This window comes from Malus sylvestris, chromosome 15 (genome assembly GCF_916048215.2).
Source record: "Malus sylvestris chromosome 15, drMalSylv7.2, whole genome shotgun sequence".
In the NCBI taxonomy this organism is placed as follows: Eukaryota; Viridiplantae; Streptophyta; class Magnoliopsida; order Rosales; family Rosaceae; genus Malus; species Malus sylvestris.
Window position 1 is genome coordinate 27321710 of NC_062274.1, and position 20605 is coordinate 27342314.

Here is a 20605-nt window from a genome sequence, read left to right on the forward strand (position 1 = left end):
CCATGGTTCAAACAAATTTGAAACGGCCTTTCACATAGCTCAATTATCGTAGGCTTAGGTTCATAATCACCCTTTAATTAATTAACGCTTTAACCAATTAAATTGAATGCAACATTTTCATTTGGTTTTTGTATCCATAGAATTGATTTAAATAGAGCTAAATGAAATGAAAATCCAATTCTCATTTAAAGAGACAAAACCATTTTGTTCTCAACCTAATTTGGGCCAAAATGCAATAACCTCAAACTTTGGGCTATGTTGCAAAACTTAAACTTTTGAGCTCATTTTGTAAAAACACAAAAGTCCACTACTTCATGTAATCACAACTAGAACCCAAAATTTTCAACAAATTGAAAAACTTCATTAAAGGAACAAAACAATTTGTCCTTTAATGATTTTGGGCCTTTACGTAAATACGTAAACTTTTGGGTCAAACTACAAATTACACAAAAGTACCAAAACTTTATGTAATTGCATAAAAGCCCCAAAAGCACCCCACTTGTAGGGTGGCCGGTTTTGGAGAGATTGAAGCCACAAAATTTTGAAAATTTTTCAACTAAGTCATAAAGCCATGCAAGTGGAAATAGGTTGGTGTGAATAAAGCCATGCAAGTGGTGTGTGTATAAGAGAAGTACTTCTTACACACCCATCACCATTTCTATCACCTTTCAAAAATTTCAATAAATGTTTTGTTGATAGATAAGTCACACCCACCAACACAAAACAAAGACTATGAAATTAACCAAAACTTTGAATCAAAACACCAAACTTTTTGTTCTTGGCAAAAATGTCAAGAACAATGAAGAACACTCATGAAAAACTCAAAAAATTTCCATGAACATTTTTCACCCAAAAACATCCCAAAACCATTCAAACTTAAGGGAAATAACATATAACCAAACTAGGGTACATAGGGGTTCCAAAAGTTACTTGAAAACACTTTTAACAAGTCAAACAAGAACCCAAAAATCCACCCTTTGGATTTGGCCGAAAATTCCCAAAAACATGGCACCAAATTTTAGCTCCAATATTCATGCTCATATGAACTACATCTACAACATTTGAGATGGCAAATTTTCTAACAAAATTTACATTCAAAGAAGCAAGAATAAAGCTTGTAACATATTACAACATTTAAATCAAAGACTATGAACTACAAAACCCAAAAGGATTCACCAACTACTAGACCTAGGCTCTGATACCACTTGAAGGAAATTTTGTGAAAAACATGTTCATTTAAGCAACTTCTATAGCATGCAATTAACAATTAAAAGGCGGAATCATGCTTGTATGCACTTAAAAACAAAACATTAACCATGAAATTCAAAGCCTAGTAGATTGGTGAACCAAGACTCAACTCAAAACAAAATGAGTTGAGAAATTTATACCTTTGTTGATTCCTCTTTACATAAGCAAAGGATAATCACCCAAGAGATAGGGCCTTCATTCCTTGCTTCTTAGATCCATGGATTTGGATGGAAGAATAGGTTTCTCCAAGTTCCCAAAGTAGAGAACCTCTAAGTCTCCACACCAAGGTTAGATTTAAGTAGAAATGAGTGACCTAGAGGAAGCAAGATTGCTAGCTAAATTCCTCTAGGGTGGCCGGCCTCTTTAGAGAGAAATGAGAGCTTTGTTTTCTCATCCTTTCCCAAAAAGAAAACCCTTAATGAATTTTGGCTATAAAGTCATATTTATACCTTAATTCATTAGAGTGGCAAACTTGTAAATAAGTCCAAAACCCACTCCATCTCTAAATGGCCGGCCATAGGGATTCATTGGGCTATTTGGGCCTTTGTGAATCATTATTCATTAAGTTGTCATACAACTTAAGTCAATGGACTTGACGTTCGAAGCCCATTGGGCCTTAAGGTCCAAAACTATCCCGAGGTCTTTAACGAACTTATTCGTTTGATTAATTAACATATTAATTAATCCTTGCCATAAATAATTAAACCATTTAATTATTCTTACTCATCTCCGATGTTTCTTCAATCTCTACCTTACACGGTGTACGATCAATTAGGTTCCTTTTAGCGAGGCAGTGGGCGATTAAAACCATTTCAAATCGATTATGAATTGAAACTTACTTTCAATTCTCCCTTTAGTGATTATACAAGTTCAGGGCTTCCACAAACCATGAGTGACACCTAGCAGCATATCATGGTTACCCAAGCTAATCAGAAGAGGTGGAGAACCTATTCAGTTTAGGATTACAAATGCAATACGGTCTTTCTCTAATACAATACTCTTGACCACATTGTTTGGTTTGATAGTTTATTCATGTCTACTATCCAATGTGATTCGTGTGCTTATATGATTACCTTGAATGTGATTTGGAACGACTTCCTAAATCTCATTCATACTCTGGCCAGAGATTCTTAATCATATCATAGAGTATTCTCCCCCAAACGGTTTGAAAGTTAGAGATCCCTTGTTGCTCATTCACTTGCCTCCATGGCTAAGTGGCTTAACCTCGACGATGCCGTGGACACCCTCCTGATGGAGTGACTTTGATATAATCAAAGATCAAGGACATAACCACAAGACAACTATGATACCTTAGGTCAAATGACTATTTTGCATTATCCCAACCATGAGTTCTCATGTGACATGAGTATGAGAACTCCTCGTTGATCGTGTTCAGTGGACTCATTCATTATTGAGCACCTACATGCTTGTCTTGATGTCACACACACCAGTGACTCGAGACTAGTCACTCTCCCTGAGAGAAGACACAGCACGTACTGATCTTAACGGACTGTCAATGCCCAATTGGCAATCCTATGATCAGGAACGTTTAGGATGTGTCTACGAAAGAATGGTCTCATGAATCTAATTTCTTTAGATCTCATTCTCCCAATCACATATTCCTTGGACTTATCGTTTAAGCGTATAACAATTATATGAGACGGCTCAAATAATAATCTTTGCCCTTGATATTAAACTAGATTAGTTTAACATGTGAAATGTCTGTAAAGTATCATCATATGATTGGTTTTAGGGCACATTTCCAACAGTTTTACTGCGAGGGGTTAGAGCTTTTGAGAAATGAAATGATTTTGAAAAACTTTGTTTTTGCCCACTCACACTTTCTATTTTGCTCCCCTCCAGGTTTTAAGTAGAAGTGTTTGGTGGATCACGAGGATTCTGATGGGAGTTCTGACAGAAGATCACCATGTAGGATCACCCTCGGGTGTTGTATAATTAGGACTTGTCCTGCTTGATTGCATCGAGGATGTTATGCTCTGGTTATGTATTTCACACTTAATCTCGCACTTGCACCTTATCTTATCTAGTACTCTAGTTGATTTGATTTTTGTTTATTCGTAATTCCTTATATTTCTATTGCTTCCGCACTGTGCACATGGCTACGTCACCCTCACATGACGGCCAGCATGCCTCGATCTAGGTCGGGGTATGTCTGTTTTGTATCAGAGCATTAGGTTTGCAGTCTTGCATATCTTGAGAAATTCTAATTATTTTGATGTCATCTGTCAGAACTATGTCGCCTCGTAGAGATCAACGTCCTTCTGTTTTGCTTAATTTCCCTGATATAGCTCAGTTAGGGGAAGCTATTGCTAATGTTATTCAGTCTTCGCTTCGTCCTCCCCTAAGGACACCTCTTGAGGTTGTGTATAACCTGAAGCTGAATCATTTTATGGGGAATGAAGGACATGAAGGAGCGGAGAAATGGATCAATCTTATTGAGAATACTTTCCGTGTAATGCAGAGTCAGGGAAATCTTCCTCCTGATAGGTGGATCGAGAAGACTACCTGGTTTTTGGGGCCGGAGCCTACATCCTGGTGGAGACATGAGTCTTATCAGTTAACCCCAGAAGAAATTGCAGACTGGGAAGTGTTTAAACAGTTATTTCAGAAAAGGTTTATTCCCCCTGAGTATATTGATTGCAAAAAGCAATAATTTACTCAATTAAAGTAGGGGACGATGACGGCAAATGGTATTATAAGAGATTCACTGCTCGCTATCATCCAGAGGTTGCTGCTAATCCAGTTGAGATGCTCCATCGTTTCAGGTTGGTACTAAGAAGAAATGGCGTTCTATAGCGACCTCGACTCCCTGTACTATTTACCAAGAGTTTTATGAGATTTTGTTGAGGATTGAGGACTCAGAAAATATGCCCAGTGAAAGTGAAGATGAGGAAGAAAAGAATGGGAATCAGAGGCGAGATGATAAAGGTAAAAGTCAGTCTTCTCAAGGACCTCGCAAGATTTAGAGCTTTAAGAGGAGTGGGACTAGTTCCAGCTCTTCTAGCGGAGGTTTTAGTGCCACTAGTCAAATGAGAGGTGGTAGATTTATAGGAGGTCTTAGATTTCAGAGGCAGGGAGATGCTGGAAGAGGAAATGCTCATTTGTGCTGCAGATGTAATAATAGGCATTTTAGAGAGTGTAGGAGAGGCAGCAGTGGATGTTGTACTTGTGGGCAAATGAGACATAGAGCTATAAATTGTCCTTAGAGTCAACAGAGGCCCCAACAGCCTTCTATGCCACCACCAGCGCCGATCCAGCAAGTTCTAGGGTCTGGTAGTTATGGTCAGATGGGTTGAGGTGGTGCTTACCATTATTAGGGTGATGTCGTTCCTTATGTTTTAGGGCAGTATCAGTTTTCGCAGGATCCCTATTACCAGAATGGGTATTCTCAGTATCCTGGAAGGTATACACCGTATCCTTCCGTACCAGCTGGTGGATCTCAATGGTACCAAGGAGGATAGCCCCAACAGGTAGAGATTGCTTCCAGCAATGCAAGATCTTCTAGGCAATTTGGTCAGCCAAGTCAGGGACAAGGTGTGCAGGGGCAAGGTAGTCAAGCTAGTAGAGGTCGTGGGGGACGATAGCAAGCCCAGGGGCGTATTAATAATATCTATTTGCAAGATGCTCAGAATCATCCAGACTTGATCATGGGTACGTTAAACATTCTTGGTCACTTTGCTAGAGTTTTAATTGATTGTGGTGTTACGCATTCTGTCATTTCTCATACATTCGCTCAAGTGACGCAACTTCATCCTACGCCTCTAGGGTATGATTTAGAGTTTGCTATGCCTAGATGGGAGAAATTTTATGTTGATTATGTATATCCAGGATGTCCAGTGATGGTAAAGGATGTGGTTATGCCATCTAATCTTATCTCGTTAGATATTGTTGATTTTGATGTGATTTTGGGCACATATTGGTTGCATTATAATCATGCCAAGATAGATTGCTACGGGAAAATGGTTACTTTCCATCGTCCTAGATTATCTGAAGTTACTTTTGTGGGAGATCATAGTGGGGTGAGCCATGGTGTGATTTCTACTGTAAGAGCAAAAAGGTTGTTATCGAAAGGTTAGCAGGGATATTTAGCTTATGTAGTGCTGAATATGTTGCTCCTAGTAATGTGGAGGATGTTCGAGTAGTCAGACATTTTCCTGATGTATTTCCTGATGATTTACCTGGATTGCCACTGGACTGAGATGTGGAGTTCATTATTGATTTGCTTCTAGGTACGGATCATATATCTTTGACTCCATATAGAATGGCTCATGCTGAATTTAGGGAATTGAAAGTCCATTTACAGGAATTAGTTGATAAAGGTTTTATTCAGCTTAGTACTTCACCTTGGGGAGCTCCAGTTTTCTTTGTAAGAAAGAAAGATGGGACTTTGAGGCTATGTATTGATTATAGGCAATTAAATCGGGTAACAATTAAAAAGAGTTATCCATTGCCGCGTATAGATGATTTGTTTAATCAGCTTTGAGGTGCTTGCATGTTTTCTAAGATTGATTTGAGGTCTGGTTATTACCAATTGAAGATCAGCAGCGAGGATGTCCCTAAGACTGCTTTCAAGACTCGTTATGGTCATTATGAGTTTCTTGTGATGCCATTCGGATTAACGAATGCACCAGCAGCTTTTATGGATTTGATGAATCGAGTATTCCAGCCATTTATAGACAAGTTTGTCATTATTTTTATTGATTACATTTTGGTATACTCTAAGACTAAAGCAGAACATGTTCGACATCTTACTTTGGTGGTGAAGAAATTAAGGGAACATAAGTTATATGCTAAGTTTAGCAAATGTCAATTTTGGTTGAATCAAGTGGCATTTTTAGGACATGTCATTTCTGCTCAAGGCATTCAAGTGGATTCTTAAAAGGTAGTAGCTATGGAGAATTGGGAACAACCTCGAACCATCACTGAGGTGCAGAGTTTTCTTGGCCAAGCAAGCTATTATAGACGGTTTGTAAAGGATTTCTCAGCCATTGTTTTGCCATTAACGAGGTTGACTAGAAAAGAAGTTAAGTTTGAGTGGGATGATAATTGTGAGCAAAGCTTTCAACACCTGTTTTGGCTCTCCATGATGATAGTGGCAATTTTGAGGTTTACAGCGATGCTTATTTGAATGGTCTAGGTTGTGTATTGATGCAACATGGTAGGGTGATTACTTATGCTTCGAGACAGTTGAAACCTCATGAGAAGAATTACCTTACTCATGATCTGGAGTTAGCAGCTATCATCTTTGCTTTGAAGATTTGGAGACATTATCTTTATGGTGAGAAATGTAAGATCTTCACAGATCATAAGAGCCTTCAGTATCTTTTTACTCAGAAGGATCTTAATCTTCAGCAACGAAGGTGGATTGAGTTGCTTAGTGATTATGATTGCACGATTGAGTATCACCCTGGTCATGCAAATGCAGTGGCGGATGCACTTAGTAGGAAGACTCCAGTTAGACTTAATGCCATCTATGGTTGTCATGTTCCTCTTCTTGCTGATTTAAGGTCCACTGGAGTTGAGTTAGGAGTGGAAGATCGAGAGGAAGCCTTACTTGCAAACTTTCAAGTCAGGCCAATTTTAATTGATCGAGTGCTTGAAGCCCAAATGGATGATGAAGAGACCCAGGAAATAATTCAAGCAAGGAATTGGGAAAAAAAAAAAAAGACTTTAGAATTCGAGAAACGGATGGCATGCTTATGCAAGAGAGTAGGATGTATGTGCCAAATAATATGGAATTAAAAAAGGCAATTCTTGATGAAGCATATATTTCAACTTATGCAATGCATCCCGGAGGCACTAAAATGTATCATGGTCGGGTATGAAGAGAAAAATTGCTGAATATGTGAATAGGTGTGTAATTTGCCAGCAGGTTAAAGTTGAAAGGAAGAAACCTTTTGGGTTGATGCAACCACTTCCCGTTCCACAGTGGAAATGGGAAAATATTACTATGGATTTTGTGTACAAGCTTCCTCATACATAAAACGGTTACGATGGTATTTGGGTGATAGTTGATCGGCTTACTAAGTCAGCACATTTTATTCCTGTGAGGGAAAAGTATTCTTTAAGTCAATTAGCTAAACTACTCGTATCGAAGATTGTGAAGTACCATGGAGTTCCAATTAGTATTATCTCGGATCATGATCCTAGATTTACTTCCAAGTTCTGGATAGCATTCCAGGAAGCTCTTGGTTCGAGATTATTTTATAGTACAGCGTATCATCCTCAAACAGATGGACAATCAGAGAGGACCATTCAGACATTGAAGGATATGCTGAGATCTTCGGTGTTGCAGTTTAGTGACACTTGGCATAAGCAGTTGGATTTGATGGAATTTGGCTACAACAACTGCTTTCATTCCAGTATTGGTATGTCACCTTTCGAGGCTCTTTATGGTAGATCTTGTCGCACCCCTTTATGTTGGTCAGAGGTTGGTGAAAGAGTTTTGGTGGGTCCTGAGATAGTGAAGGAGACTACTCAGAATATTCAGGTGATTAAGTCTAACCTGAAAGCAGCCCAGGATCAATAGAAAAGTCTAGCAAACAGACATGCTACTGACCAGGTGTATAATGTAGGTGATTGGGTATTTCTGAAACTATCACCATGGAAAGGTGTTGTGCGGTTTGGAAAGAAAGACAAGCTGAGTCCTAGGTACATTAGATTGTCTATGATCACCGAATGAGTTGGTGAGGTTGCTTATAGGCTTGAGTTGCCTCCAGAGTTATCCAAAGTGCACAATGTTTTTCATGTCTCTATGCTGCGTCATTATGTCTCAGATCCTTCTAATGTGATACCTATTCAACCGCTGGAAATTAATTCGGATTTGACTTATGATGAGGAGCGAGTGACTATTTTGGATTGGAAGGATAAGGTTATGAGAAATAAGACAGTGCATTTGGTGAAAGTTTTGTGGAGAAATCACTCAATGGAAGAAGCTACTTGGGAGACAAAAGACCAGATGAGAGATATGTATCCAAGATTGTTTTATGATTATTAGTGGATTGTATTTATTGTTTGAATTTCGAGGATGAAATTTTCTTAAGGGGGTAGGTTGTGACAGCCTGTCCCGAAATATAATTTTCGATGGTGTGAATTGCCTAAAATACCCCTAGACGTTTGTGGTGTTATGTGGCTTAAGTTGTGCTGTGGACCAAATTATTTTCTTCCTAACCTTTTGGACCAAATTAGGACTAAAGGATCTAATTGTTTTGGTTGGTTGTAAGGGGATCAGGACCACACACACTCACACTCTCTCTCTCTCGTTAACCCTCTCTTTCTCTCTCTTCCCTCTCGATTTTTCTCCATTTTCGTACCATACGTACGGAGGAACCTTAACCAAACCATTTCTTCACGGATCAAGGTTATGGAGACCATTTTCAAGTTCCTTGCGAGCCTAGGAACCCATTGATACTATTATTTGGACGTGAAACCTCAAAAAACCCGAGAAACCATAATCTCCGATTTGAGCACTGTTCATGCACACGTAAATGTGTAGTTTTCTGAGAGTTTTGAGGTTATAGAAAGCTTTAGATCGTCTTCACGAAGCTCGGAGAAGAAAAATGAAATGATTTAGACGTTAGGAAGTTGAATTTCAACGAGTTGCAGGTTTAGCCGGATTATCGAGGGATTTTCCGACGAGTTCCGTTGGTTTTAGGACTTTTGAAAGGTAAGGTTTTGTTTTACTTGTCTTAAGCTTCATTTTGGTATAAAATTTGTGAAATTTGGTTGAAAAATGAAGAAGATATTAACGTTTTTCGAATTTCCAGTTTCCGGCGATGGCGACCGGCGATTCGTCGGAGAAAAAAGGAGAATATTTCGTTGATACTAACGAAATATTCCTAACGGAAACTAACGGTCAGGTTAGTTTTAACGGAATATTCTAATTTTTAGCGGAATATTCCCTAACGGCGATTAAGGATTCCATTAGGGTTGGCCATGCGTGGGATGTCAGAAAATTTTTCTAAAAATATGAGGATGTTCCTGAGGTTGAGTAGATCATGGTGGTATATTCAAATACCCCATTTGAGCATTGTATGAGAACTTATTACCTAATTTTGGTTATGTGCTTTAAATAACGTTTATTCAGTTATTTCACATATAGGTGAGACCTATCCTGAGGACGAGCGCTATCAATCGAGGCTCGAGGGCTACGACCCTTCGACATACCAGTGAGTGGGCTCTTGGTTTTCTGTATATACCTATATACTTGAGATTTTTCCCAGAAAATGAATTTAAATGAATATATGTTTTGGAAATGCCATGCAAGTATCTATCTATTTTAATTATGCATTAGTAGTTGCATACATTCAGATTGGTGTTGTGGATGCACAGGTAAGTGCCAGGTAAGTTCATAAATCAAAGGTATGGGATTGCTTCGGTTATGTGAGATATGTTGTAATGTATTGAGAGCTCATAAACCTGCACCTCGGTGTTAGTGCTCCTGCCTAGAATTAAGGCACAGTCCTTTATGTGATGTTCACCTCCCTCACCATATGCTCACCTTGGATCTAAGTTAGGTGCACAGGCTTGTCATACATACCACTTTAGGTGGTTTCGACTCGTAGGCGACCCGCAATCATTCGCACAGCCTTCACGTGATCGTACCACTAAAGCATATTTACTTTACACCTAGTCTTGTCATGCAGACCAGTGTAGGTGGTTCCGATTCATGTGCAGAATTTGATTTGATATGATTGAGATTGGTTATGAGCTATATACTCAGCACTGCAGTTTGAGTTAGAGAGATTTGGCTAATGCGATATTTGATATTTTTATATTTTGCTGGTTTACCTATAGCATTGCATTGAGATACTTTGGCATAGCATACTTATGAATATCGTTTTCTGAGCATGGTTTTGAGATATGTATATATTCTATTTTTATGGGAAAATTATACAAGTTTTATGGTGAGGGGTTAGAACTTTTGAGAAATGAAATGATTTTGAACAACTTTGTTTTTGCCCACTCACACTTTCTGTTTTGCGCCCCTCCAGGTTTTAAGTAGAAGTGCTTGGTGGATCACGAGGATTCTAACTGGGGTTCTGACAGAACATCACCATGTAGGATCATCCTTAGGTGTTGTATAATTAGTACTTGTCATGCTTGACTGCATCTAGAATGTTATGATCTGGTTGTGTATTTCACACTTAATCTCGCACTTGCACCTTATCTTAACTAGTACTATAGTTGATTTGGTTTTTGTTTATTCGTAATTCCTTATATCTCTATTGCTTCCGCACTGTGCACATGACTACGTCACCCTCACATGACGGTCAGCATGTCTCGATCTAGGTCGAGGTGTGTCACTAAACCACTGGAATAGAGTTTTCATTTAGTGCATAAAATTTCCTTTCACTGTACTGTCGGCTTTTGCTGTCTCCCGTCCCATTATTTTTGTAATTCGTTAAGAGTTTTCAGTACATCTGTAGAAGCTTTTGAAGTGCTGAGTTTGGACTTTCAGATTGACTACGCACCCATTGTTGGAAGCTTGCGGGGCTTGATCCTGAAAGAATGGTCGGTTATTTATTTGTTTGTTTGTTTTTGTAGTCATTGCTAATGTTAATGGTTCCTCAGTTGCACTAAAATCTACTTGATTATCAATTTGTGAAGTGGTCCTATCATTGTGTGTGGAGGAAGCTACATAATTTGACACATTTATGGGGTAATTGCGGGCGACACTTGCGGATTCATTTCTTGCTGACCTTGATGAACTATCAGACAATGAAGCCGATATTATTGTGAGTAAATTCTGTCTTTCATATGAGAAAATAATGACCATAGAGGCTAGACAGTGAGATGTTCAAAATTCGTATCTATCTCAACCTCTGCACTAGAAGTCATCACATAATTTTTTTTTTTTTTTTTTTTTCAGTTTGAAGATGATGTTGACGCTGGAATTATGGAAGAAGATGTTGATGGGGACTTGGCTGATTTAGAAACACTTAATTATGATGATCTGGACAGTGTTTCAAAATTGCAGAAATCACAAAGATATACAGATATAATACAGGTTTGTTATATATGAATGCGTTATTTTCTTCATGCGTTATTGGTATTGAAATCTTATGAGTTATTTGTGTACAAGCTTTATTGCTTAATTGTTTCACTTTATCCATAGCTTCTTGTTTCTTATCATTTTCTTTGATGCGTGGTGAGAGTAACTTAATGGGCTTAGTATTTTAAATTTTTCATCATGCTAATACATGTGTTTTGTATATCTCATGTACTTAAGTTTCAACATAGTTTTGTCCTTTCTAGTCTTTAGGTTGTCGTTCAGTACTCTTCTGTGTTTCCCCACCCTTTTTTTCTATTTTTTATACTGGCATATTGGCATGTAATGGAAATACGGTGTTTAAATTGCAGAAAGTGGAAGGTGCACTGGAGAAGGGTTCTGATATGCAAATCATGGAATAGTTTTGGAAGATGATCCAGAAGACCAGCTGATTGTGGACTGTAATGCTTTGTCTGTTGACATTGAGAACGAAATTGTAATCATCCATAATTTTATTCGGGACAAGTATCGCCCAAAATTTCCAGAGCTGGAATCACTTGTGCATCATCCAATTGATTATGCTCGAGTTGTTAAGAAAATTGGAAATGAAATGGACGTAACCTTTGTTGATCTGGAGGGGCTTTTTACCTTCAGCAATTATTATGGTTGTGTCAGTCACAGCATCAACTACAAGTGGCAAGCCACTTCTAGAGGAAGTCCTTGAAAAAACAATTGAGGCATGCGATCGAGCCCTTGCTCTTGATTCAGCAAAGAAGATGGTGCTTGATTTCGTTGAAAGTAGAATGGGTTTTATTGCACCGAATCTTTCTGCTATCATTGGTAGTGCTGTTGCGGCAAAACTTATGGGGACAGCTGGGGGCCTCGCATCCTTAGCTAAGATGCCACCTTGTAATGTTCAGCTTCTTGGTGCTAAGAGAAACAACCTTGCCGGATTTTCCACTGCAACATCACACTCCCGTGTTGGTTATGTTGAGCAGACAGAAAATTTTTAATCCACACCCCCTTCGTTGAGGATGCGTGCTTGTCGGCTCTTGGGTGCAAAGTCAACACTTGCAGCACGGGTGGATTCCACAAGAGGAGATCCATCTGGGAACACTGGAAGGGCATTTCAGGAGGAGATTTAAGAAAATTGAGAAATGGCAGGAGCCTCCTCCTGCGAAGCAACCTAAACCACTTCCGGTTCCTGATTAAAAAAGGTCGTACCCAGTGCACAAGGCTCCCCCTTTACGCAGGGTCTGGGAGAGGTGAATGTCGGCTAGCCTTACCCCTATTTATGGAGAGGCTGCTCCCAAGTCTCGAACCCGAGACCTACCGTTCATGGGCGAAGGAAAGGTAGTATATTGTTTCTGTTGTTTTATACATTTTTTCAGTTATTCCTGATTCACAAACTGAAATTTACTTCTACAGGTATGCGATAACGGACATGAGGAAACTGGCAAACAGGATACAATTTGGTATACCAGAAGAGAGTTCCTTAGGTAATTTTCTCTTATGTTAGTAAATTTTGAATTTTAGATTGGTACATTCAAATCTAAATGGCCAAAAAAGGAGGGAAAGGAGATCACCTCACCTACAGTATCATTTACATTCTTACACATCTTACAGTATGAGGAGCACAATTGTTCATTAAGATGGTTCCGATGTGAGCCCCGTTTCCATTTACACGAAAGACTATATCTTAATTCTCATTTTATTGTCTTCCTTGATATTTAATAGGGGATGGACTGGGTGAAGGTCATGGAATGCTTGGTCAGGCTGGGAGCGGCAAGCTGCGTGTATCAATGGGTCAGAGCAAACTTGCCGCAAAAGTTGCTAAGAAGTAACCTTTTCCTTGTTTCCTGTAGTTATGGTTTTTCTTTTTGTGTCCAAGTGAACCATTGTCAATCTTAATGCGGGGTGTCATTTATGTGAAAATTCTACATTGCTCTTTTTTGGCCGTTATATCTCAATCGTTGGATCCTTGACTTGACCAAGGATATAACGGCCAAAAACCCTGGTGTATAGACTACTCCGGACCATACTAGGAAATCCTATCATTTATAATTGAGTTGTGCTGATTTATACCATTGATCGGTCAAAGTTGGGATAGACCTTCATTGATATCATGAGCTGCCTATTCTTGTCAGGTTCAAGGAAAAGCTTTACGGAAGCAGTGGTGCTACATCGGGACTAATTTCAAGTTTAGCGTGTACGCCTGTGCAGGTTGACGTCACTTCTTACCTTGCACTTGAGTTCTCTCTCTTATTTACAAATACATTGGTTTCCAAGCTTAAGTGCCATAGAAAGTTTTTCGGAAATTCATTCTCTTAACAATCATCATTTTTATGCAGGGGATTGAGCTCTCGAATCCACAGGCTCATGCACACCAGCTTGGCGGTGGAGCTCAAAGCGCCTACTTCTCTGAGACGGGAACATTTTCAAGAATTGGGAGGATCTGATCCAGATCCATACAAAGGAAGTTTTCATGTATCCGGGAGAATTCCCTGGTTGCCAATACCGTGAACGCTGTAGCCAAAATGTGTAAATGATTTTACTAGATGAAGTCGTGTTTGCTCGTTGTGATATAGTAGTTACTGACCTTCGGTGGATGGTAAAAGGTGGAGGATGTTACTTCAGAGATAAAAATATTTTGTTTTTCAGAAGACGTACTAATTCAAGCTGTGATACGTGCTTTCGGGAATAACTCATCTGTACTTTCTTCCCCTTGCCCCGCCTATTTTTTGTGCATTACAAAGTTCTTGGATTAATTGGTAACGTTTCTCTCAGAACTCAGAAAAATGTTTATTCAATTTCAGTCTGCAATAACCAATCAAAATTAAGTTTGTGGATTTTATAAATTTTTGTAGTAGTATTATTAGCTCATTAGGTAACTACATCGTGAAGGTCTAAATCCTTTAGCTAGCGAGAATTTGTTAAGTTGGTAAGGATCGTTCACTTTCCTAAGAAAAACTTACATATGTCAATTCTAGGAAACAACTTACATAGCACCGTACACCATGTGCCAATGAAATAAAGACATATGGATAAAAACTTACAAGTTTTTATTTCATTAACACGAAATGTCACTGTAGCGGTGTACAAGTACCATATAAGTCTCCCAATTCCAAGCGCACCATACAATTTTCATATTGGGATCACAATGACATTCTAACTAATCATCCCGTAATACTGGAATGGAAAGCATTCAACTCATGAGCAGATTTGAATTTGAAGCTAATTTCAACTTCCGGGAAAACCTTGGCACAATACCAAAACTCAAGGTAATGTAATTTATGAAAAATAATTTTTTGTTTGTCAGTTTTCTTCTTCTACATAATCTTGACTTGTGGAAACATCGGTGTGTTTGGAGAGAAAAGGATTGTAAATCACTTCCCTCGTATATGGGCGACACGCGCTATTCTTAGGACCTATAGTATGTTGTATCAAAAGTTGGCATTCTTTTCTTCCAAGCTCAAATCCTAGTATTCTTGAATTTTAGAGGACTACACCAACCTTATTACGATTGCCAGTTAATCGTGTTCTGGGACATGTTACATTTTCAAAGAACCTGGAAAAAAAGGGATCAAAGCAAAATCTTCAGTCACACTTGCATAAGAACTTGAAATAACGCTGAAATTAAGTGATACAACAACAACAGCAATAAAGCCTTATCACACTAAGTGTGGTTGGTTGTATGAATTCCAGAATGTTATTGCGCTTGGTTTTGTGTCAAGTCTTCCGTTATCTCCAAATGCTCCGTGTCTTTTCTTAAAATCTCAAGTCTTCCTAGGTCTTCCTCTACCCCTTTTACCCTGAATCTTTGCCTCATAATCATATTTTCTAGCCGAAACATCCGTAGGTCTTAGGTTTACATGCCCAAATCACCTTAATCAATTTGCTGTCATCTTATCTTCAATTGCGGCAACTCCTAGTTTACCCCGAATATCTTCATTCTTAATCTTATCCTTTGTTATGTGCCCACACATCCAACAAAACAATCTCTACTCGGTTACACTCATCTTCGTGCTATAAAGCATTCTTATCTCCACATACCTCACATTCCATGCCATAAAGCATTGATGACCTTGTTGTCGTCCTATAAATTTTTCTCTTGAGCTTTAGTGGCATGCGACGGTCGCACAAAACACCTGATGCACTATTCCACTTCTTCCTTCCAGCTTATATTCTATGGTTTATTAACAGTAAGGTGTGAAATGCAGAAAAGCATAAAGGGAAAAGGAAGAATAATTGCAGAGGAATTAGAGAGAAAGTGACTAACTGAGAATTGTATTACTTGAATTGATTGTTATACAGAGAGAGAAGTTGCCTATTTATACAACTATATTTGCTTCTTTGATACGCTACTAACTAACTAACTTCCTTATATTTCTGCAATCTCCAGATACTAACTACCTTTCTGATGTGGCACCTAACTGCCTTGCTGATATGTAAGCTAACATGTATATATCAGTCAACATGGTTGAGGTCTTCATCCAATTCTCCAATCTTTTGCAAGATAGATTCCAAATAACGAAAGCGTTCACTTTTTGGTATCTCCTGATCTCAAACCATCACCTTTATCTCTCCCAACTTGCACTCCATACACTCTATCTTTGACCTACTTAGGTAAAGACGTTTAGATTCCAACACTTCTACCCAAAGGTTAAGCTTCGCATTTATTCCCTTATGTGCTTCATTTATATCAGCACTACATTATCTACGAAAAACATTCACTAGGAGATATCATCTTGAATATGTCTTATTAACTCATTCATTACCAATGCAAAAATGTAAGACTTAAAGCCCAAACCTATGATTCTGGGAAAGCTTTTGATTTATCCTTCATGACTTCTTACTGTAGTTTTTGCTCCATCATACATAACTTCATTGCTTGAACATATGATACCCGTACTCCTTTCTTCTCTAGAATCCTGTAATGAATTTCTGGAGACCCTATCATATGCTTTTTCCGAATCTATAAAGACCATTCATAAATCCATTTGCATATCTCTTGAGACCCTATTCATGCAATTTCCTATTTCACTCTTATTCTTGTAGGTAGGCACCAAAGTGCTTTTTTGCCGCTCATTTAGCATCTTCTTCGTTTTCAAAATCTTATTGAAAAGGTTTGCGAGCCATGTTAATATCAACATATTTGAAATAGTGTGATAATAACAAAAACTTATGTGATTAGCAATCTGTTTAAGAGGGGTTTACCGGCGGTGCTTGAGACTGAAACATTCTACAAACCCGTCTCCGTTTCTTCTGCGTGCAAGTGGACCATATGCTTTCCATTTACAGTACTACAATCACCAGGGCAAGCCAGTGAAAGAATATTAATACATCAGATACACAGATGATATAAGAGAGAGCCTATATTCGTTTCCACCCGCTCCACCCCTGAGGAAGTTTCCACTTTCTATGCCAATATATCGACACTCTTGACCATAATGGGAACCCAAAATTGTAATCGAGCGGCCGATCAGCTGGCCCTCCTACTATCAACGGCAACCATACATATCTTGAGTCTCTCAAGTCCGCTGGGTTCCATCTATCTGCCATGAAGATAAATGAACCTGTAAATCCCGGTACAGGAAGCACAGATGTGCTCTGTGCAAAAAATGTAGTAAGTCGAGACACTTTGTTCCCTCCAGCACAGGGGTTTCCCATGAACTCCCATGGCCCCATGACCGACTCTGCTGCATGCCCCAGTGCCTCATTAGGAGCCCATCCAGTGCAGCCTGAAGTGATCATGTAATAAGTTCCTTCATGCTTGAACAGAGCGGGGGCTTCCCGATGTTGTCCCACAAGAATTCTTCTCACAGTGTTGGTCACGTCAAGGTAATCTTCAGTCAGTGGTCCAATATGAAGTTCACTATTGTCATCAGAGGAGTATATTAGATAAGCAACACCATCATCATCTTTGAAGATTGTCATGTCCCTACTATCAAATTCATGGGGTCGTTTGCTGTAGAGATAATCAAAAGGACCAGTTGGGTAATCACTAATGGCAATGCCAACGGAAGATTTAGTATAGTTAACATCATCGATGTGCATCCACATAACGTACTTCCCTGTATGGTCATTGTAAATCACCTTTGGCCTCTCAAGAACATTGGATTTGTGGAGATCATGTGTTTCATTTGCTTTTTCTGCTGCCAATACAAGACCTTCATTTTTCCATTTCCATAAGTCGTTGGAAGAATAGCAACCCACTCCTATGATGTCAACCTAAATGAAGGACAAGATATAACTTCAATGCTTGAATGAGAAAATATTCCGTCCGAAAAGAAGAACAGATGAATCAAAAAGGACTCTTAAGTGCAGCAATGGTGAAAAAGTATGCATCTAATTACGATGCTACATAACTAAGTCTAGAATAGCAACACATGGCTTAAGGGAAACCTAACAATACTTACCAAAAAAAAGCTCCATACCCCTCACTAAAATAAGTGAACGGTCTATTTCATAAACAAATTTTCAACACAACTATTTTCAGCCCCAAAATCCAAATTGAACAACTAAAACCCTTCTAGTTTTAAACAAATACCAGATGTCATTTTTAGTGGACGCAAAGTTAACTAATACCAAAAAGTTCCATGCTTTCTAACTTGACACTGATGGAGTTTTCATATCCCACTTCTGGTAAGATAGTTGTCATTGCTCTTTAACCTGAATAGCAGCTATAATTCCATAATCTAGAGTTGATATTAACTAATATGGAGGCAACACTCTAAATTGGATTCATTTCAGTTAGCAGCGTAGAAATAAGCTTGGTTTTCAAGGGTAAGTAATTCACGGATAAATCACGTATGCAAAATGATATATACTCAGCATCATCTACATAATCCGAATGCTTCTAAACAGAACTGAACAGAAAGCAAACAGTTAATGTGTGGAAAATAGCAATTTCATCCCTAACAGAAACAAGGACTGACATTTTAAAGCAAAACCATAGTGGGAGCTTAGGAGTATTCAGAGGAAGGTGAATCACTTACCCGAGCTACTCCTCTTTTGTGAGCATGGTATGTGGGCCCATCTTTATACTCCCCATACCAATAGTATGTCCTTGATTTTTCATCGAATAGAATACCACCTCCATGGGCTTGAATAGGATTTCCATCAGTATCCAACCAAATCCTCCCAGGGTAAAAGTAATAGCTATCATTTCCCGTGTCCTTCATTGGATCAATAGCAAGCTTCTGGGGAAAGAATACGTGTCTAATTTGAGAATTCTCATCAAGAAATTCATCAATCAGAGTAGTTGGTCGCCTTGGTTTTCTTTTTGCAGCACGTGGGGATCGCTTTCTCGGTGGAGGAATTTGAATATTTTCCTCTTCCACCTGTTCAAGTTCATGGAACTGTGGGTGATTACTCACTCGAAATTGAATTTCTCCTCCCAACCTATCCTTTTGCCGAACAAGAGTGTACAGTTGAAACATAAAAAAACATCCCACCAAGCTCCACACCACAGCAGACGTTGAACATCTACTCCCTGCATTGCAACGGAAAGTGGTTGGTTTCCTGTATTTGTTCCTCATCCTCATTTTCTCTTCCTTTTTATTCTCTCCAACACAATGCTGCAATTAACAAAATGAAACCTATGGATATCCGGCCAAATACAAGTCACAGGCTCACAACCACGCTAGCCTATAATGCACAGAAGTGGTCAATCCGCTTGAAAATTTACGAAAGAAAAAAATTCAGCACAATTAGGACTGTAAGAACCTCAAATGATTTAGAATTACAATTATTTTCATAGTGATATGCAGTCATTAACTTTAGAAAAATCCACTGTCAACGAGCTGAACGTCCATAACTCGATGCTACTCACCCGCCCTGTCCAGGAAATCGTAAAACTACAACTAGTCTTCATATTGATAAACTAAACAAGACAATAAAATTGGATTTACCAAATGGCAAAGTTAAGTTTACTGCAATACTATTCATTACAATACTAACAGAGCAAATTACACAATCAAGAATTGACAACTGAAACCATTGACTTAAACCCATTTCAGAAATAGATTGATTCAACCTAAACAACTCAAAACCCACTTGAAAAATTCACCAAAAACGCCACCAAGCACCACAGTTTAAGAATCCAGACGTGGGTTTGCTAACAAAGCAATAAACATCTAAACTTTCACCACCCCACAAGCAGAAAAGTGACAAAAATGAAAGAGATAACTTACCTGAAAATATCTGAAGCATGAGTTGTTCTAACAATATTTGAATAAAGTGGGAAGCAAAATCCAGAGACAGCAGAGAACAAAATTATGGGTCTTCTTTGTCTGATGAAATTGGATCTGAGGTTGATGTTGATGATGCTGACCTGGGACCAAATAAGGTCTTTGTTGTTTGAGAAAGTGGCAGAGATATACCTGGAAGATTTTCAAAGCAAAATTTTTCTTCCTGGATTCTGAATTAAGTATTTACTAATATTTACTTGATGATGAGCAACCAATGATTTCTTATAGTTGATTAATTGGGCCGCCATTAAATCTTGCCTTTACTTTTTCACTGAAAACACGACAGGTGTCGTGAGACCGAGTTCACGCGTGGAACTTCATCGTATTCAAGGTAGATATGGCAATCCTTATGCGAACTGTTAATTCAATACAAACGATACGAAGTGCAAGCTTTTTGTTAACACAATACTTAATTGGATTGGTATCCGATCACACGTTACTTTAATCGGGTTCTTAATAGGTTTATATGCAGGTAACTTGTGAATAACTTGTTTTGATTCTTTAAAAAAAAAACTATTTTTGATTATTTTTAACTACTAAAACAAATTTTCTATAAAAAAAAATAATGAAAATAACTTCAAAACTTTGAATCTTAACCAAAAACCAGGTAATAAATTTATTTAATGGTTAGGACAAAACCCAACATCAAACCAACCCAATAAGATTAGCCCAAAGAATGAGTTTCCAATTTTACCCCTAACAACAAATCTTTTCTCGTTTGATCATCTCTCCGTTTCTCAGTCTTTCCACGTAATCCCTATTTCTCGATCTCCCTTCTCAATCTCTCTGCCTAATCTTGATCTCTCATCAACACATAAACAATTCCTCCACTTTTGTAATCGGATTGATCTCTCTACCTCTCTCTCGATCTCTCCACATCTCTGTTTTCATTTTCCATTCCATTCGAATTCCATCATTTTTTCGAATAACCTATTAGGAGCCTTTGAGGATGAAGGAAGAAAGAAAAAAGCAAGCGAGAGAGACGGAGATAGCCGGAGAGGAAGAGACCAACGAGTTCCGCCTGAGGTACTACGTCGGCCACTTCGGCCACGAGTTCCTAGAGTTCAAGTTTCAACCCAACGGCGTAGCTCTG

General features: G+C 38.6%; 1 protein-coding gene and 1 pseudogene across 3 annotated transcripts; one reads left to right on the top strand and one right to left on the bottom strand.

Annotated features, from left to right (window-relative positions):
• Window positions 1–10224: 10224 nt before the first annotated feature.
• Window positions 10225–12591, top strand: LOC126603937 (U4/U6 small nuclear ribonucleoprotein Prp31 homolog; annotated as a pseudogene).
• Window positions 12592–16500: 3909 nt separating this feature from the next.
• On the bottom strand, window positions 16501–19785 carry LOC126603936 (uncharacterized). Of its 3 annotated transcripts, none has more exons than XM_050270970.1 (3): window positions 19456–19785; window positions 18259–18755; window positions 16501–17491 (listed from the first exon to the last, which is right to left on the bottom strand). In XM_050270970.1, exons 1-3 carry the CDS (start codon window positions 19472–19474, stop codon window positions 16634–16636), a joined length of 1374 nt encoding a protein of 457 aa, XP_050126927.1. In that variant the 5' UTR covers window positions 19475–19785; the 3' UTR covers window positions 16501–16633. The 3 variants fall into 3 exon arrangements, with proteins under 3 accessions (XP_050126927.1, XP_050126926.1, XP_050126925.1); XM_050270969.1 differs by having other exon boundaries at window positions 18259–18840; XM_050270968.1 differs by having other exon boundaries at window positions 18259–18910.
• Window positions 19786–20605: the final 820 nt, after the last annotated feature.